The sequence below is a fragment of the Sebastes umbrosus genome, chromosome 19, assembly GCF_015220745.1.
Source record: "Sebastes umbrosus isolate fSebUmb1 chromosome 19, fSebUmb1.pri, whole genome shotgun sequence".
Taxonomy (NCBI): domain Eukaryota; kingdom Metazoa; phylum Chordata; class Actinopteri; order Perciformes; family Sebastidae; genus Sebastes; species Sebastes umbrosus.
Genome location: NC_051287.1, coordinates 22,810,618 through 22,829,930, shown reverse-complemented (window position 1 = coordinate 22,829,930; position 19,313 = coordinate 22,810,618). Strand labels below are relative to the sequence as shown.

Below are 19,313 nucleotides of genomic sequence, written 5' to 3'. Positions count from 1 at the left end.
ACATGATCGTCTAAACCACCGATCCCTCGAGTAAGCAGCGTGATTAGGCACAAGCTGTTTCCATGACTACGGCTGAGTGAGTGCAGCAAAACGTGGTCCTCCTAATGAGTGCAAAGAGAGTGATTCAACAGTAACTACTCAAAATTGTGGTTTTAACTAACTCTCAAAAAAAGGCTGGAAAACGTACCCTCATGAAAATGTCTGATTTCTCTACTAGAGGGATACATGTAAAATAAAATACCAACAATGGAGTTTGTTTTATAAGCACCACTGTGTATTTCTGATATTGGAGGTTATTCAGCTGCTGATATGGATTTAAAGGGGAACTCCACCAATTTAACACATCAAATTGTGTTTACAGGTTTTAGGGAGTACTACTGCATAACTGTATAGAGCTGAAACAATTAATTGATTAGTTGATTGCCAACTATTTTGATAATCAATTAATCGGTTTGACTTGATTCAGTTTGGCTTCTTAAATGTGAATATATTTGAGCTGTGGACAAAACACAAAATTTGAGGACGTCATCTTGGGATATGGAAAACACTGATCATCATTTTTCACCATTTTCGGATATTTCATAGACCAAACTACTAATCGATTAATTAAGAAAATAATAGATAGATTAAGCGAATGAAAACAATTGCTAGTTGCAGCCCCATAATTGTATGAAGCCTAAAGGGAGCTGCCTAATATCTGATAAATTGTCTTAAGTGATGTCACTCGAGGCATCGGTTGGAGCTGAAAACTACAAGTTTGAAAATTAAAAAAAAAATCTGAAGGTGCGGAGTTAGAAAGAAGTGAGCTTTCCAGACCTCTGCGGCTTCAGGCCACATTAGCCGCTACTAGTATAACACACCCGGATCTCTGGCAGGACAGTCTGTGGTTCAAGTTGCATTGTGGGTAATGTAGGCGCCAGGTTTTAAAAAAGAAGAATCTCTGGTTCTGCTGCCTATATTTCAACACGTTCTCATCCCATCTCGTCACATACTGACGCTTTGTCAGACCCCTCGCCATCACATTTTGGTCCCAGTAAACACGTACTTAATGTTATGAATTAAACAAAAGCACTTGCTTAGGATTAGGCAACAAAACCACTTAGTTACTTTTAGGAAAAAACAACATGATTGGGCTTAAAAATACTATATTTGTACAGTGAAAATGACACTGAACGTTGTGAACATGCGACATGAATGAACAGCTGATTTTAACCTGACGCACAGGACACAAACAGCGGTCTTCTGGATGAAAGCCTTGTGTGTGTTGGACCCCTCCACCACACCTCCCGCTCACCCAATGTGTGTCTTTTTCTCTTTAAACTAAGTCACCACAGCCCTTTCCCTGAGCGTTTAATATTGACGCGGATTGGTTTACATTGTAGTTAATTGAAAGTCCGGTGCATCTCATACTGACGCTGAAGGGTGCCTTGTGGGTCGGTATCTAACGCTGACGGCTGTGATAAAGCGTCGGTATTTGACGAATGAGAAGGGGCTGTATATTTTCATCTTTTTCTTTTTAACTGTCCAATGTGGAGTACTCCTTTAAATCAATAGCACTTAAGCTATCATCACTTTATTAACGAAACTGATATGTCTTCCACACGTAGCATCATATGTAAATTAGCCTGACATGTAAACACTGGGTATACCTCACCTCAGATGGATCCCTCTCTGTCCAGTGTAGTGTACATTTACATGGTGTAATACCTATAGGCCTTGTTCAGTGTGGGGCTGAGCTGGCTTGGAGCCACAGTATGCATAAAACCTGACCTTGCTTAAGCAGGAAATACTGCTGAATCACACACTCTGTGCAGCTAAGGCTTTAAAAGTCTATGAAACCACAAAAAAATCTTCAGATCACGTGAAATGCAAGCTGGCAAACAGTTAACAAGTGACACCCATGTTGTTGCCTGCATGCAGTAAGCTTCACTTACAGTATAAGCACTGCCAGACAGATGGATGAGCTGAGCTGGAAGGGCTCAAAGCTCAGGTGGACTCTCTCTCTCTCTCTCTCTCTCTTTCTCTCTCTCTCTTTTTCTCTCCCTCTGCAAGGTCACACTGCAGCATAACAGACCAGATTTGTTCCCCTGGCTTTATTTTGTATCATCAGTAGCAGCAGCAGCAGCTCTGACAGGAAGAAAACTGCATGTTTGCAAGACTGAAACACACACACACACACACACACACACACTCACACACACACAGCAAGCATCATTTTGCACCCTTGCCTGGTCAGGATTAACTAGCCTGGGGACAACAAAATGGTGCCACAGAAACAACATATCCACCAAGCTGCCTGTAACTGTATCTGCTATACAGGAAGTCAGCTAGAAACTGACCCTAACCACTGTGGCAGAAGTCACATGATTTATATGAAAACTGTGTGTCATTTTGGACCAAAATAATGAAGTTTGGAAATTAAGTTTACAGCACTCATATCCAGAGGGTTTGTCATAATAAATGGCATGCCATTTCACAATAATGTGGTTCCCTGGATGCATCAGTTCCCTGGGGATTTATAGGCCTAACAAAAATAATCTCCTCTCCTTGGTGTTGGTGGAAGAAGAGAGAGGGATAAGAGTGGTGAAAGGTGCAACGCTTTGCAGCCTGAGCAGGGGGGGTGGGGATGTGTGTGAGGTGTAAAACGAGCTGGTGTGATGCACCAATATAATGCATCGCAGCCTGTGGGTGAAAAAAAAAAAAAAAGCCACTTACTTCCCAACGAAGTTCTCCAGCACCGAGCTCTTGCCTGCGCTCTGGCCGCCCACCACAGCGATCTGCGGCAGGTCCATGTTGGCGTTCTGGCCGATGGCGGAGAAAGCATCCTGCATGCGGTTCACCAGAGGAATCAGATCCTCCATCCCTCGGTTACCCATCTCTGCGATGCAATGGGCAGTCTGTCTTCCTTGTCAGAGCAGAGCAGAGCAGGGAGGGATTTATCTCTTGTGGTTCTCTCCTCGCTACCCTCGCGTTTAGCTCAGAGGGCGTTTTTTGGACACACACCGGTTCACTGGTCGGTGGTTTGGCCCCTCATTGAATGCAGCTCCTCGGTGTGTCAGATCACCTCTCAGCTGTAAGGACACTCTCCTCCACCGAGCATGCACTGTACACTCCTCTCCACCAAGCAGGCGCAGCAGGAGGGGGGAGGATGAGGATGAGGATGATCTCTTGTATTTCCTCTGGAGAGATGAGATCCCTGCAGCTCTCCATCCTCACCGCTCGGTGGGGACACTCTCACTGGAGTTAGTTGCTTGTCAAATTGTGCTGTTTACAGTATAGACCTGCAGGAATTTCTTATTTATTTTACTGGGACTCTAAAGTCAAATCTTGAGTGCAGTTAGAAAGGTGGATATGGGAGGTTCAGCATCCATCCAGTTTTTTATATTATTGCCCCCAAACAGATGTGCAGATCTGTCCATGGTGCTGAATCTGTTAGCACCGTGGACAGAGGCCAGGGGGCACCACACAACTTTTGGTATGTTTGTTTTTATAATGCAGTATATATTTTAATCTATCTATCTATCCATCCATCCATCCATCCATCTATCTATCTATCTAGCTTATAGTTAGACTTAATATATATTTTCTACTGTGTCTTCGGTATACTAATGTAATGTTTTGTTTTTAATTCCTAATTATTTATATATCGTTTTCTCAGGGAATGTGGAATATTTTACATGCTTTTCTACTGTGTCTTGGTGTACTACTGTAATGTATTGTTAGCTATGTATTGTTTTAAGCTGTGTGCAGCACTATCGCCCATGCAAAATTCCCCCTTGGGTCAATAAAGATTATCTTATCTATCTATCTATCTATATATCTATCTATCTTGGTTCCTTTGTTCTGTGGTTAACAGTAACAGGAAGAAGGCTCTTGTTCTTTAATGCCTGTGTATTAATATATATTTTTCTCAGGGAATGTGCAATATTTGACATGTTTTTCTACTGCATCTTAGGTGTACCACTTTAATGTCTTGTTTTTAATGCCTATTTATTTATATATATATAGGTCTCTCAGGGAATATGCAATATCTGATATGTTTTTCTACTGTGTTTTGGTATATCACTGTAATGTCTTGTTTTTAATGCCTATTTATTTATATATATTTTTCTCAAGGAATGTGCAAAATTGGATATGCTTTTCTGTGTCTTTGGTATACCAATGTAATGTTTTGTTTTTAATTCGTAATTATGTATATATAGTTCTCTCAGGGAATATATGCAATATCTGATATGTTTTTCTACTGTGTCTTGGTGTACGACTGTAATGTCTTGTTGGCTATTGTTTTAAGCTGTGTGCAGCACTACTGCCCATGCAAAATTCCCCCTTGGGTCAATAAAGGTTATCTTATCTCTTATCTATCTATCTATCTGTCTTTACTAATATAAAAAAAAATGCAGTCATGGTACATGTACTATAATATGAATATCAAAGAAATACACTTACATACATACTATATATAAAAATATATAGTGTTTATTTATGTACAACATATACAAAGGACACAAACTGTACCATAATATATATGTATATATATATATACACACACACACAATATCACACTTAATATCTATTGGAGGTTAGTAAAACAATGGTGTTCCACTTCTAATAATTATTTATTAGCTAGTGTTACAAATGTAAAATGCAGAACCTTAAAAATACAAACTTTTATTAAATTTACAAGGGCAGTGGGATGTGAGAAATTATTATCATTATTTTTAAATTTGAAAAAATAATAATACATCATCAATCAATTATAAATATTTAATTAATTGAATTATAAATACTTCATTAATTGAATTATAAATACTACATTTAATTATAAATACTACATTAATTGAATTATAAATACTTAATTAATTTAATTATAGATACATTAATTTAATTATAAATTGCATTTAATTATAAATACTACATTAATTTAATTATAAATACTACATTAATTGAATTATAAATACTTCATTAATTTAATTATAAATACTACATTTAATTATAAATACTTCATTAATTTAATTATAAATACTACATTTAATTATAACTACTTCATTCATTTAATTATAAATACTACATTTAATTATAAATACTACATTAATTTTATTATAAATACTTCATTAATCTAATTATAAATACTACATTAATTTAATTATAAATACTACATTTAATTATAAATACTACATTAATTTAATTATAAATACCACATTAAATTAATTATAAATACTTCATTAATTGAATTATAAATACTACATTTATTTATTAATACTACATTAATTTAATTATAAATACTTCATTAATTTAATTATAAATACTAAATTTAATTATAAATACTACATTAATTGAATCATAAATACTTTGTTGATTTAATTATAAATACTACATTTAATTATAAATACTACATTAATTTAATTATTAATACTTCATTAATTTAATTATAAATACTACAGTTAATTATAAATACTACATTAATTTAATTATAAATACTTCATTAATTTATTTATAAATACTACATTTAATTATAAATACTACATTAATTTAATTTTAAATACTTCGTTGATTTAATTATAAATACTACATTTAATTATAAATCCTTCTTTAATTTAATTATAAATACTTCATTAATTTAATTATAAATACTACATTAATTTAATTATAAATACTTCATTCATTTAATTATAAATACTACATTAATTTAATTATAAATACTTCATTCATTTAATTATAAATACTTCATTCATTTAATTATAAATACTACATTAATTTAATTATAAATACTTCATTAATTTAATTATAAATACTTCATTAATTTAATTATAAATACTTCATTAATTTAATTATAAATACTTCATTAATCTAATTATAAATACTTCATTAATTTAATTATAAATACTACATTAATTTAATTATAAATACTTCATTAATTTAATTATAAATACTTCATTAATTTAATTATAAATACTACATTAATTTAATTATAAATACTACATCATCTAAAGCTACATTTATTATGCAGGTATCAAGTATTGATTCAGTTCCCCAGACAACCAGCAGGAGGTGACAGGCTTCACTGACTCCACCACACTGAGGACGCTGGTTTGGGTTTCTGCTTCATGCGAGTTGCACCGGGACTGAGAGCCAGCATTCAACCCTGTTCTGTGATACCAGCTGGATACTCAACAATAATCGCTACCGTCTTCTTTGAAGAGTAACCCTGAACAACCGTTGTTAAGGTAACATGTAGATAGAACTCGAGGAGGCGCAGCTGCGGGCTTATCTGTGTTGGCTAGCTAGCTAGCTCGATGCTAAGCTACATTGTTGTGTTCAGTCACTGAGCGGTGGCTAACATGTTAGCATCGTATAGCAGGTGTAAACTAGCTGGTTAATTTATCTCTACTTTGTGTTAATGTTGGAATAACATGCTGCTTTCTTCTAAGATACAATGTTAACATGCTATTCTCTTCGTAAAGTCGGTTAACTGAGTAAAGAAATGAAAAGTAAACCACAAAGTGAATTGTTGTTAGCTTACCAACCAAAGCCTATAGAAAGGAGGCTGCATCTCGCGTCATCAACTCGTCATATCTCCGGGGGATATTGCACATGCGCAGTAGAATCTGGTCGGCACTCGCCGAAATTGAGCCAATTGTAACGCAGCCTGAGTTACACTGCGCATGCGTAGTACCCCAATAACAAGACCCGTGTCCTTGCCTCCTTCTATAGGCCTTGTTACGTGCTAGCACTAGCTAGCTAGTTGTCATCGCGACCTGTTGTCTGAGGAGCTGCGCACTGTTATTCAATGTGTCTCTACAGTAATCACTGTATTCACATACTCATACAAGCTTTGCTTTCCTTCCATCCAGAGATATTATATCTGAAGGAGTGTGGAAACATCTCACAGCTGCTGGTCTTCACGGTGTAACGGAGGAGATTAAAGCCCGTAATGTTCAATCCACACATCCATCAGCAGCAGCAGCAGCAGCAGCAACAGCAGCAACAGTTTCACCAGCACCTGCGGCAGCTACAGCAACTTTTCCAGCAGCAGCCTCCTCCTCCTCCACCGCAGCCGCCTCCTGGGCATCATGTCCCCCATCACCACCACCAGGCACAGCGGTAAGCACCACAACTCGAGGCCGGGGATTAAGGCAGGGCCCTCTGGATGAGATATTGTTTATTTGTTTTGCACAATTTAAGACTATACAACATAACAAAATAAATAAATGAATAATATACAGTGCAGGAAGAGGCAAAAAAACCACTGGGCTTATCTGAAACCTCCACCTAGAGACAAGATTAATATAAAGAAATAATATGACTATATAATAGTGATAACAAAACAATTAGAACAAGATATATATTTAATAATAACAATAACAGTACATTAAATATATATAAAAAAAGATAAGGGGGGGTTGTGTATGTGTTTATAGTATATTTTTTATTTGTTTTGCACAATTTAAGTCTATACAACATAACAAAAAAATAAATGATTAATATACAGTGAAAACCCACTGGGCTTATCTGAAGCCTCCACCTAGTGACCAGATTAATATAAAGAAAGAATATGGCTACATAATAGTGATAACAAAACAATTAGCACAAGATATATATAATAACAACAATAAATGCACATATATCGAAAAAGATAAGTGTGTGTGTGTGTGTGTGTGTGTGTGTGTTTTGCATGGAAGTGTATGGTTAGTGTTTATGTGGAGGATATTGATTTAAATATCTGTAATGACTTCTGGGTAATCGTAACCAAACAACATTGTGAGTGGGAAAAAAATAAAAAACATAAAAACAGATACATGGACAACATGGGGAAAATAAATTACAAGACAGCAATTAAATGACCCTTTAAGCAACTTTTGAAACATGTGACAGATGAACAGTTTATTGATAGATGTGAAAAGCTACTCCATAATTTGGTTCCCCTAAATCTTAACGAAAATATAGATATGTGTGGCGGGCGGTAGCTGAGCTGGAAGCCCGGCCACAACACATGCCAGATTGTACGATTATGGGATGGTTGAAATGTTTAGGTTTGCAGTATTTTTTCAATTTAAATTTAATATTTGTTCAGCTTGCCTATGAATTAGTCCATTGGTGTAGGACAACAAGAGAACGTTTGTTTGTTATTGTCACCAAAGAGACCAAAACAACATTATCTTTCTAGATCAGATACTTATTAGGTTGTCAAACAGTGTTATGTGTAGTTTAAAAGTTGGACTATTGCCATGCTCTGTTATCTGGCCTGCCCAAAGGTAGTGTTGATAACCTCAGACTATATAAAACACTATATTATTGCAAGATTACTGGCCCCAGATCCTGATCTGCACTAGGTCTGCATAATTAATCGAAATTTTATTGAAATTGCAATATGGCCTACTGCAATTTTCAAATCAAATCGCAATATTTGTTAAAGGTGAAATGGGTCTCAAAATACCATTTTAAATTAAATGTTGTCCTGCTGCAGAGATGTCCTGGCCCACACCACATATTCTACAGGCTGAAGAAAGTATCTTTGTTTGGTACAGATCCCTGCAAAACTCACACCATAAACATTTTAATATGTTTTTTCAATTAAAATGACATTAATGTAAAAATTATCATTCCCTGTAATAACGCAAATGATATCGCAATTGCAATATCAGTCAAAATAATCGCAATTCGATATTCTTTCAAAATCGTGCAGCCCTAATCTTCACTTCTAGTAAAACAATGAAGTGTCATGTTATCTTGTTACCTGTCAGCTTTTGTTTCTCCATCTTTAATCCTCATAAAAACTCAGTATGTTATTGTATTGGGTGTATACGTTTGAGAGTTAATGACCCATGTTTTCAAGCACTTGTTTTATGACGCTCATTGAGTAATGCCTTGTCATTATGTACTATAAAAAATGTAAACTTAAAACAGACTCTGAACCAAAGCTGATATGGAAGGGAGGTGACTTCTGATCAAGGCTAATCCATATCAGAGCTGTTAAAGAAAAATAACATGGACAGCTTGTGTTTGTATCTGGAGAGAACATGTGTGCAGGTGTCAAGTCATTTTGTTTTCCACTCAGAATTTTGTGTGGTCAAAACAAATGTCCAGGTGTATAAGAAGGATCATTTGGCCGGAACACTTTGGTCTTTATCTATAGATTTCAGTGAGGTTATGTTTCATGAAATGATGCTGCAGCATGTTTATTTCCTCTTGTTTATTTGTCGCGCAGAGCCATTCCTAACCAGGCAGCTCCTCCTCCCAGGATGGTAAACCTGTGCCAGGCGACCCAGACTACCATCATCGCCCCCAATCAAATGCTGCAGGGGGCCCTACTGATGCAGCAGATGCAGGGTACAGTTTGGATCTGAAAATCATAAAAACAGAATTTTCATCTGACATTTTCATAGATAATGTGTTTAAAAGTGTGAAATAACTAACTTACAAGGGGTTATCATTTTTTGTTTGCTTATTTTCTCCCCTACTCTTGTGTCTCTTTTCATGCTTTGCTTTCATCCAGGTAATATGCGGGGCTATGGGATGGGTGGACAGCAGTTCCGTCAGTTTTTCGGGTCTAGGTCGTCTCTGCTCGGGCCGGTTCCCATGGGCATGGCCATCAAGTCCCCCATGATGGGTTACCCAGCTGCTCGACCGTACCACCAACATGCTCGCTACTACAACAACACCTCTACCACCACCACAGCTGCTTCATCCTCCTCCTCCTCTTCCACCATGATCGCAGTAATTACAACAGCACTATTATAATGATTATAATCATTGTGCAGCGCACTGTGCTGTTTCAGTCCAGCTAATACACTATGCTAGGGTTGCACGATCGACAAATGCAACAAAGTTTGACGATAGACTCAATCAGAAGCAGTGGAAATGTAAGCAAGCATCAAATCATTAGTTTACAACTACAGCAAATGCTTTCATTGTAATGAAGGGATACATTATATGATCCACATGCAACAATATGGTTCTTTTATCTATTTTTAATAGTTTTTGGACAACAATGGATTTCAGTGGCATGGAGGCGTAAGCTACATCAGGCTTTGGCCACACACAATTATTGATGGTAGAGCTGAAATGATTAATCGATGAGTTGATGGGCAGAGAATTAATCTGCTTTCATTTTGATCATCAGACTAATTTTAAGTAGTTTTTTAAGCATAAATGCCCAAAAAAATGTAATAAGTTCCAGCTAGGGCTGCAACTAACAATTATTTTCATTGTCGATTAATCTGTTGATTATTTTCTCAATCAAATCGTTTTTGTCTATAAAATGTCAGAAAATAGGGAGAAAGGTTGATCAGTGTTTCCCAAAGCCCAAGATGATGTCCTCAAATGTCTTGTTTTGTCCACAACTCAGAGATATTCAGTTTACTCTCATAGAGTAAAGAAAATAATCACATTTAAGAAGCTGGAATCAGAGGATTTTTACTTTTCTTTCTTAAAAAATTACTCAAACAGATAAATAGATTATCAAAATAGTTGGCGATTAATCGTTGCAGCTCTTGTTCCAGCTACTCAAATGTAAATATTAACTGGTTTTCTTAGTTTTTTGATGATAGTATACTAAATATCTTTGAGTTTTTGACAGTTGATTGGACACAAAAATCAATTTAAATGTTTAAATTGTCTGACATTCTATTGGCCAAACAATTCATCAAGACAATAATAAGCAAATTATTCGTAAATGAAAATAATCATTAGTTGCAGCCTTAATTGATGGATAAATTCATTGTTGTTTTTTGTTTCTTTGGGGCAGTTGTTGATAGTAAAATTAGTCAGAACTCAGCCTTAAACAGGTTGATTTAAGATATCAAATGATTGTAGATGTTCTGATTAAATCAAACATTATTTAAATTACAAATACTATAATCAGTTCTTTGACAGTTAACTGTCTCATATCCAGATATACTTTTAAGTGCACAGTCAAAATCAGTTATATCCCTCTCTCAAATTCATTTTCTGTGATTTGGTAATGTCTTTTAGCTGCAACTTTATTTCAGACGTGGATGTATGTTTGTAATCCTGTCATCTGTCTTTTTGTGTAGGACACTGCAGCTCGCCAGCCAGACAGGAAGAGAGACAGCGAGCAGATGGCAGCGGGAAGCGCAGCAGACCAGCCGGCAGCTAGCAGCACCATTGAAGCCGCTGACAAGACTGACACAGGTAGAGCTGCAATCCAGCCAGCACTGAAACATGCTAATGGTTTAATGTCATGTGTGACTTTCAAGACTTCTTGGAGAAGATGAGTGGTGGACATTTGTTTGTAGTTAATGTTTTTCGTCTTTGTTTTTTTTATTTTTTCTACCCACAGATGGTGCCGTGGGGGGAGTGGATGAACCCACACAGCCCACTGAGGAACCACTTGAAGAACCTGTAGTCAAGAAGCAGAGGACAGATGGGTAGGGAAAACATTTTTTATTGTTGTGAATGTAGTTGTGCTAGAAAATCTTGACATCCCCAGTATACTGTGTTATCCATGGAAGTCTCAATTTTGTTCTTTTTTTCCTTCTTTGACTCTTGGTCCCCTCAGGTCGGAGGAGCCCAAAGAACAGTGTGTTGTTGAGACCGTCACCATCTCAGATACAGATGGGGAAGTTCTGTTATCAGAGTGTGTCACCATCCCAGAGGACAGTCAGCCTGAACCTGAAGGTAAAACCCACAGAAACCTACAGTAGATGGTTTTAAATACTTCACTTTTTCATTAAGCAGTAGGGATGTCACGATGATAGTCATTACCACAGTAAATAAAAAACAAAAAAAACCTAAATCCTATATACTTCAACACACACTCCTTTGTTAACGTTTGCATACTGTTTTTTGTTAGGAAGTTAAACAGGTCATAATTCAATCTCTATGGAGTGCTGCAGGAATGAGTCCTAAAACCCAGAAATGAGTTAGCACTTTAGCACTTCCGGTTCCCTCGTCTCAAAGTCAATGGGCTTATTGAATTGGGTTTTTAGTTAGATGCCTGAAATAAGGTCTGTGGTTAACACAAGCTTAAAAGATTTTAACTTTTTGTTCTACAATATAAAATACATCAGTAAATACCCCACTTGTGAATTTTGAAGCCTTTACGTGTCTTCAGAAAGGCGGTTGCTAACAAGTGGCTAAATGAGACTGCAAAACATCATCCCGCCAAACTCCGCCTTTAACTTAGTGGCGGTGACGGGAAGTCATGCGACCGTGGTGTAGGTCATTTACGTTTTAAAAATCATAAAAGTGGTCTTCATTTGTGGAGATTATCTTCCAGAACAAAATGTGTAAGTATCATAAACGTTTCTTTGAAACACAGCTTATTTTCTGCAATGATTCAAAACCCAATGGAAAAATCTCATTGGCTTTTTGTCGAGGGAACCCAGGGTGATCCTGGTTGGCCTACAAGAATATGTCATCCCTGTAGCACTCTATTATAGCACAGAAGTATCGGTTCTCGTGACATCCCTAAGCAGTAATTTAATTCTAAATGTAGTGTAGTTTAGGTCAGTTGAGATGAAAACCTCCGGTACTACATGTTTGTTTTGGCCTCATATCTTTTCCCAGACTGCATTCTTCTGGAGGAAGGAGGCTCCACAGCAGGATCAGATGTTGCTGAGGTGCTGGAGGAGAGCAAAGCTGCTGAGGTGAGAGAAGCCTTTATTTGGGATGGTCAGGTCATAGACAAAATAATATGAACACTAAATGATAGATGATTTAGATTTAGAAGTAAGTAAATCACTGTTGCAAACACAACAACAATGGTGGCTCACGTTAGGCTCAATGCTGATTACCAGTATTTGTGAACTTCCCGTGTACAGTGTATCTCTGTCAGTTAAATCAACGCATGACACTGGGCTTACTGTAGTTCTGGTTTGCGACCTCTCTGTAGGAGCACAGCTCTTTGTTAGCCCCGTCCCCATCTGGCAGGCTGAGTGAAGATGACCAGCAGGATGATTTACTCTTAGAGGAGACGCCACAAGGCAAAGACGCCCCTTTAGCTTCACCAGACAACATGGAGGAAGAAGATGAGGGTGTAGCCGAGGGCGCCAACAAGTTCTACTGCTATCTCTGCAGCATTACCTGCCACAACCAGCAAGTAGGTTGAATGTACACACACATCAACATACATAGGCCAGTTGCTTGTGTTGGGAACGTGCAAAAGGCTGAAAAAGTCGCTGCAAATTTATAATGAGTTTTATTCTCTCCTATCTTTAATTTTCTCTCCTATGTGTGTGTGTTTTTTTTGCAGAACTTCAGGAGTCATATGAACAGTGTTTCCCACCAGCAGAGGATGATGGAGATCCAACACATGAGCAACGCTTGCCTGGTCACCCTGCTGCCACGAGTGCAGGAGTCTCTACAGGAAGCAAACAAAGATGGGTCAGTTTAAAACACACAAATATGCTTTTGCCTTGTGTTTTTTTGTTTTTTATTTGTTTTTATTTGTTATTTCTTTAAACTATTATCAAGTTTGAAATGTGAGAGATAATTACAAACCGTTTTATTTTCACCTTAACCCTTTAATGTCCTCACTAAGAAAAAGCAATGGAAAAATTCTCTTTGCATTTTTAAGTCCTTGTGGCAATAATAACATCAATCAATGTTTTTCTTTGTATATGCCTCTACCAAATAGTTGGTTGCCTCATGGTAAAAGAAAAATGTAAACCATGTACTACTATTATGCTAATAATAGGTTAATATACCAACATATGTCAATTTGTTACCATGGAATTAGTAAGTGTTACAGCAGCAGAAGGCTCTGCGGTGTCTCTCTTTCACACACCGCGGGTGAAGGAGTCTGTCATTGAAAGAGCTATTTAACAACATACTGGGGGAAGCAGAGCCTTTTGTATTCCATCTTCAGAATATTGTAGTTTCACCACAGCAGACTCACGTCACTAACATCCGCCGCCGTTGCATCATAATTACGGAGCTTATAGTGTAAGTGCAGTCGGATTCTCTGAACACCGCGGTTGTCTTTTCCTAAGTCCTTCTGAATTCTCCTTCACATCTTTCCTTGGCCTCATGAAGTTTTCCATCGAGGTCAAGGAAAAGTGATTAGGAAAATGTTTTGACTTTTCGACCGCAGCCGTCATGTCTGGAGTTATTTTTTTTTGTTAACTTCCTGCAAGGAGGCAGACTGAAAAAGCATGCTATTTAAAGACACAGCGACATCTAGTGGATTTGTTTTAGCATAACATACCTAAACCGAGTGGTAGAAATGGCTCAAACAGGTTGAGTTAAAGTTCAACACATTTTTCAATAAGATATAGTGACTCAAAATGGGCTTTACCAAACAGTCAAGTGGAACATTAAAGGGTTAAACGGGTTGAATTTTTTTTCCCCCCCAGACAGTCATTATGAGGAGGCGGTTTTAAAAAGAGAAAATTATCCTTTTAATAATAATTATTTTTATTATTATAACTAATGTATGTCATTGTTTTCTGCAGAGAGAAGAAAACCGACTTGAAGCACTGGTGTGCCACCTGTCACACCCACTTCACCAGTAGCATCACGGATCACCGTCGCACTGAGGAGCACAAAGTAAAGCTGCTCACTTTATCGAGAAGATAAGAGTTCAAGAAGTTTTAAAAATTCTGAAAAAGCCTGAAGCAGCTTTTCTGGTTGCTTTTAAATAAAAATAATCTGTATTGATATAGTGTCCCTTCATCTCTCCTCAGCTTGCCAGCAGAACAGCCATCTCTTCCTGCACCGTCTGCAAGAAACACTTCAGGACCTCCCAAATTTTTGTGGAGCACTTGCAGTCCCAGGAGCACAGACAGAAAGTGGAGAAGGTATCTGTGTGATTTAAAACCATTAAACAACAAGGACGTATTTTCCCATAAATGAATAGGTGAAATCAAATATTCATGCTGCACTTTCGCTGCTGTTCACTAGCTCCAGGAACAGGAGGGCTGTGAGGCTTTAGGCAAGCTGACTGCTGTGGACACAGACGGCTTCTTGTTAGAAGAGGTGGAGGGCAGTGAGGTGGAGGAGGGAGACGAGAGACAGATGAATGAACAGGTGATTTACACATCATTTGTTTTTGTTTGTACTTCCCGCCAATGAGACAGTATTTGCATTTAAAAAGCCGGTAAGCTTTACATCCCAAGGTTTAACTAAACTCAACATCACTGTGACATAAGATCTGAAATAACACTAATAGTACCTCACAGTTGGTGCATTTGTTATACTATAGTTGTTTACTGTGTCTCTGGTGACCTGCTACAGGATGACTGGTCCTCCCTTAACGAAGTGACTCTAAAGGACATGGCCAGTGATGAGCAGTATGACTCAGACACAGTCTACGGTGAGTTACGACTAACTCCTGATTGCTGAATAAGGGGCTGTTCACATGTTGTATCTAAAAACGTGTGGAAATGCCAGCCGTGCCACTTTCATCCTTTTATCCAAAGTTCTCGGGAGGTTGCGCTCCTGTTGCGCCTGCCGTTACTAAGCAACCACAACCTGCACGCTGCGATGACAATGTTGAGGAAGCTGTGGTAATTTAGCAGTAAAAGCATCACTGACTAAACAAAACAAAAAAAGATAAATATATTTCCACGACTGTATATGAAAATGATAAAATTAGTTTTTGTCAATTTGGCTAAACTTTCAACCGGATGTTGTGACGTTGTTGGACAGAAAGGGTGAAGCAAGTAAAATAGTCTGGGGCAGATGGTTTTATCTCGGAGTGCAGCCGTCGCACCCTGAAAAACAGACGCTTGGGAACACTTGAGTTGCTCTCGCTTTTGAGCGCGCCTTCCGTGCATCGACATTGATATATTGCATTTTAACGGCCTCTAATTCATTTAGTTGTCTTCCTGCATATACTTGTTGTTTGAATTTACTGATAACATTTGAGTGATGTTTATTCTTGGATTTCTCCTGCCGCAGGGTCCAGTTTTTTTGTTCCAGTAGCAGGTTTTATCTGCAGACTCTGCAACAAGTTTTACCACTTTGAATCTTCTGCCCTACACACCCACTGCAAATCGATGAAGCACTTCGAGAACCTCAAGGTTGGTTTTTGATGACTTCACTCACCTTGTTTCTAGGGCTGTCCTCGACCAGAGAAATTCTTAGTCGACTAACATTCGTATGATTTTGTCGACTGATCGATGATTTGAATCGTTGATTTAATCGACAGATCTGTGAAACTGAGTTTCTCCACAAAGAATCCCACAAAAGCACCACTTTAAATCTTGTGTTTACCAGAGATGGGCTCAGAAATTCCTGGAAATAAGTCATTCAAGCATCGACTAAATAAATCTCAGTCGACTAAGACCAAATGACTGATTAGTAGACTAATGGACTAAGAGGGGGCAGCCCTACTTGTTTCCACTACTAAAGAGAGTATAACTGATTATCTGTGGCCATTTTCTGACAAGTTTATTCGCTCCAAACCAGTTGATGGAAACACACCTAATTCGCATTTCGTTTTTTGCAACATTTCAAAAGTTCCCTTAACATTCGCTTGACAATTGAATGGAAACACGGCTTATGTGTGTTATCCTTGAGGAATTTCCATATAATATTATATTATATTTGCAGTAATAGCCCTGTGATAGTCCTGTCCAGGTGTACCCCGCCTTCGCCCAATGTCAGCTGGGATCGGCTCCTGCCCCCCCACGACCATGAATAGTATAAGCGGTTACAGATAATAGATGGATGGATATTTGCAGTAATGCAGTATTTTTTATGCTTTCTCTTCTCAGAAGCACAGAGATATAGTGAGTCAAAAGAAAGAAGCTGCTGAATCTTCCAGAGAATCTCTCCTAGCTGCAGACAGCCTCAGGCCTGTAACAGAAACCACCACAGACTGTTTGGATGAACATTCCCTCTCTGATGACGCGGGTTCAGTGATGAACCCAGACTCCGAGCAGCCCATCGACACACTCACCGGAGTGAACACGCAGACAGAGAACCAGCAACAGGAGGAACAAGCAGAATCTGACCCAACCTCACAGGACTTCGTCAGCACCTCAGCGACCAGCAACACAGACCACGTCATGGAGGATGAGACCACATCCCTGGCCTCTGTAGTTCCGGAGATTCCAGCTGAGCTGCCAGCTGAGCTGCCTGCTGAGCTGCCTGCTGAGCTCCCTGCTGAGCTGCCTGCTGATAGCAGAGAGGAGCCGGACTCAGAGCCAGCAGCTGCTGTTGAGGATGCTAATGAAGAGCAGGAAGAGGAGGAGAAGGAAGCTCCTGCTGTCCCAGCGAAAAAGAAGGCAAAAACCAAACGCAGGTCAGGGAGGGCCACAAACAGACGCTGAGTCAAAGATAAGATGTGGAAAGAGTGGAAACCTGGCACAATCGTAATCTTAAGATGAGATGTGTCAGTATGTGAAGAGGTGCTTTCATGAAACCGAGACCAAGAAGTGAACGGCCCTGCCTCTCTCCATGTTGGAACGTCTGAATTAAGCACACACCAACAAATAGGAAGAATGATGGTGAATCCCGGTGGAACATTATGCGATGCTCTTCCAGGGTGGGAAATTAACACCTGACAGCTATCACATACATGTTAAATCAGTGTGGGGTGGGTAAGTATCTAATATTGGCTCTCAGTCAGAGAATGATGTCTCCAGCCTCACCAGTATATTACAGCCCTCAAAATAAGATCATTATAACGTGTGTCTCACTCAGAACAAACCCTTTTCCTTCCAAATTTACAAATCTGTAATAACTGCATTTAAACTGCCTAAAAATAACACTTTTTTTAAATAAATGATTGGTTACCCACTAGAAAGAAAATCCCCTGGATACACATGCTGTGTCCCAATCCCATACTTCATACTAAAATCTAAGCAGGCTCTGTCAAAATAAAGTACCCTTTAAAAAAATGTCACTTACATTATTCTGCCACTGCAAAAAAGCAATGGAGGAGCCGCTCACAGCTGCTAAACATCGAAACATATTGCGGATTAAAGCTAAATATGGGTATGGATGAATTGTAATAACACTGGAGATCCCTTTGACTTTCCAACTTGCGCCATCAGGTCAAAATTTAAATTTGTCCAATATTTTGGTTTATGACCAAATACCTTCCGAATTAACAACATTCCATCAGCTGTGCTTTGTGTTTAGAGCTAAATCGCAATTGTTGGCATGCTAAACTAAGATGGTAAAGATTATACCAGCTTAACATCAGCCTCTTAGCATTATCATTGTGAGCATGTTAGCATGCTGACTTGAGGATGTAGCTCAAAGCACCACTGTGCTGAAGTACAACCTCACAGAATGAATTTAATTTATGTAGCACACTTTAAAATACAGCAAAATCTCAAGGTGCTTCACTTAAAGGATAAAACAATCCTAATGCAGCTTTAAAACAATTTACACACAAACAAAAACAGGATTAAAAGCGTTAAAATGGGATAAATAGAATCATAGACACAATATTTCGAGACCAAAGTTAAAAGTGAATACAATAACTCTAAAATTATAGTAATTATAAAAAACCTAGGGGAAGGCAGAGACTTGTTTGTATACTAACTGCAAAAACGGTATACTATGATAATTATACTGCATACAAGAAAAAATGGGATTGGGACTATGATTATAATTGATAGAAGCTAAATGCTGATTTAATATAAACAGTATTTAAGTTGTAGTATGACATGAATTTGTGTTTTTTTAGGGTTACTACATCCACAATTGAAAATGAGATTCTTTTTTTTTTCCACCTTCTATTACTAACTATTGAAATCACTGCAATTGCTTCTGACCCCTAAATGAACAGCGTCCAGGCTTTTTTTTAATGAGGCTGGATGTAAGAAAAGAAGTGGGCTGGTAGATTTTCTAACTTCTGTTTTGAAACCGGCTCACCAAAAAGTAAATTTCCAGCCCTGTTGTCCTCAAGGATCAGGAGGTTGACTGACAGATTTAGCTGATTCTCTAGCTTGCTAGATGAACGTTTGTTATAACTTAATATAACCCTACAAGTGGAGACATTTTCAACATTGCTAACCACGTAGCACATGCTTTTAGCGAGCTGAAATGTAGAATGTAACCAATTTAAGTATTTGAGAGGGGTGACGACGTTTGTTTAAAGAGAGTGTTAAAAGGGTACTTTGGCTTGAGTGTTGAGAAATGCTGAACCTTGAATCTAACCACAGCTTTGTTCAGGGCATTTTATCATACTGTTTTTTGTTTGTTTTTTTTGGACATTTTGGGTTCAAGTTGATGTCGTGTTTGGGGCACAAAAGTTGTCAGCAGCTGTGGCCTTCTCACTGAAGAGTGCCGGGAAATGTTTTTTTTTTGTAATATGAAGAGATTGAAATGTGTTGGGATTCAACACAATCTGTAGGAGCTGAATACAACCATCAATAAAATGTCTAATAACCCTT

General features: G+C 38.0%; 2 protein-coding genes across 9 annotated transcripts in view; one reads left to right on the top strand and one right to left on the bottom strand.

Annotated features, from left to right (window-relative positions):
• dnm1a (dynamin 1a) overlaps positions 1 to 3,183 on the bottom strand; it is a 65,168-nt gene extending 61,985 nt beyond the window's left edge. For 7 of the 8 annotated variants that reach the window (XM_037752697.1, XM_037752694.1, XM_037752699.1 and 4 more), the window contains exon 1: positions 2,716 to 2,876. In XM_037752697.1, the coding sequence (XP_037608625.1) occupies positions 2,716 to 2,876 (161 nt within the window). Of the gene's footprint in view, positions 1 to 2,715 lie in introns of all 8 variants that reach the window. The other variant, XM_037752700.1, reaches the window with a different exon arrangement.
• Positions 3,184 to 6,019: 2,836 nt separating this feature from the next.
• On the top strand, positions 6,020 to 19,177 carry ciz1a (cdkn1a interacting zinc finger protein 1a). Its single transcript, XM_037752445.1, has 16 exons — positions 6,020 to 6,224; positions 6,852 to 7,101; positions 9,206 to 9,327; positions 9,494 to 9,714; positions 11,034 to 11,151; positions 11,300 to 11,387; positions 11,519 to 11,637; positions 12,529 to 12,608; positions 12,854 to 13,060; positions 13,214 to 13,344; positions 14,415 to 14,508; positions 14,646 to 14,759; positions 14,863 to 14,988; positions 15,196 to 15,274; positions 15,862 to 15,983; positions 16,680 to 19,177. The coding sequence occupies exons 2-16, from the start codon at positions 6,932 to 6,934 to the stop codon at positions 17,235 to 17,237; spliced, it is 2,349 nt and encodes a 782-aa protein (XP_037608373.1). The 5' UTR covers positions 6,020 to 6,224; positions 6,852 to 6,931; the 3' UTR covers positions 17,238 to 19,177.
• The last annotated feature ends 136 nt before the right edge of the window (positions 19,178 to 19,313 follow it).

What these genes read in the sequence shown, in the direction of transcription:
- ciz1a (XM_037752445.1), top strand. Translation starts at nt 6,932, where the DNA reads ATGTTCAATCCACACATCCATCAGCAGCAGCAGCAGCAGCAGCAACAG. An exon ending in ACTGATGCAGCAGATGCAGG is followed by an intron (nt 9,328 to 9,493) that starts GTACAGTTTGGA and finishes GCTTTCATCCAG; the next exon opens with GTAATATGCGGGGCTATGGG. An exon ending in TGACTCAGACACAGTCTACG is followed by an intron (nt 15,275 to 15,861) that starts GTGAGTTACGAC and finishes CTCCTGCCGCAG; the next exon opens with GGTCCAGTTTTTTTGTTCCA.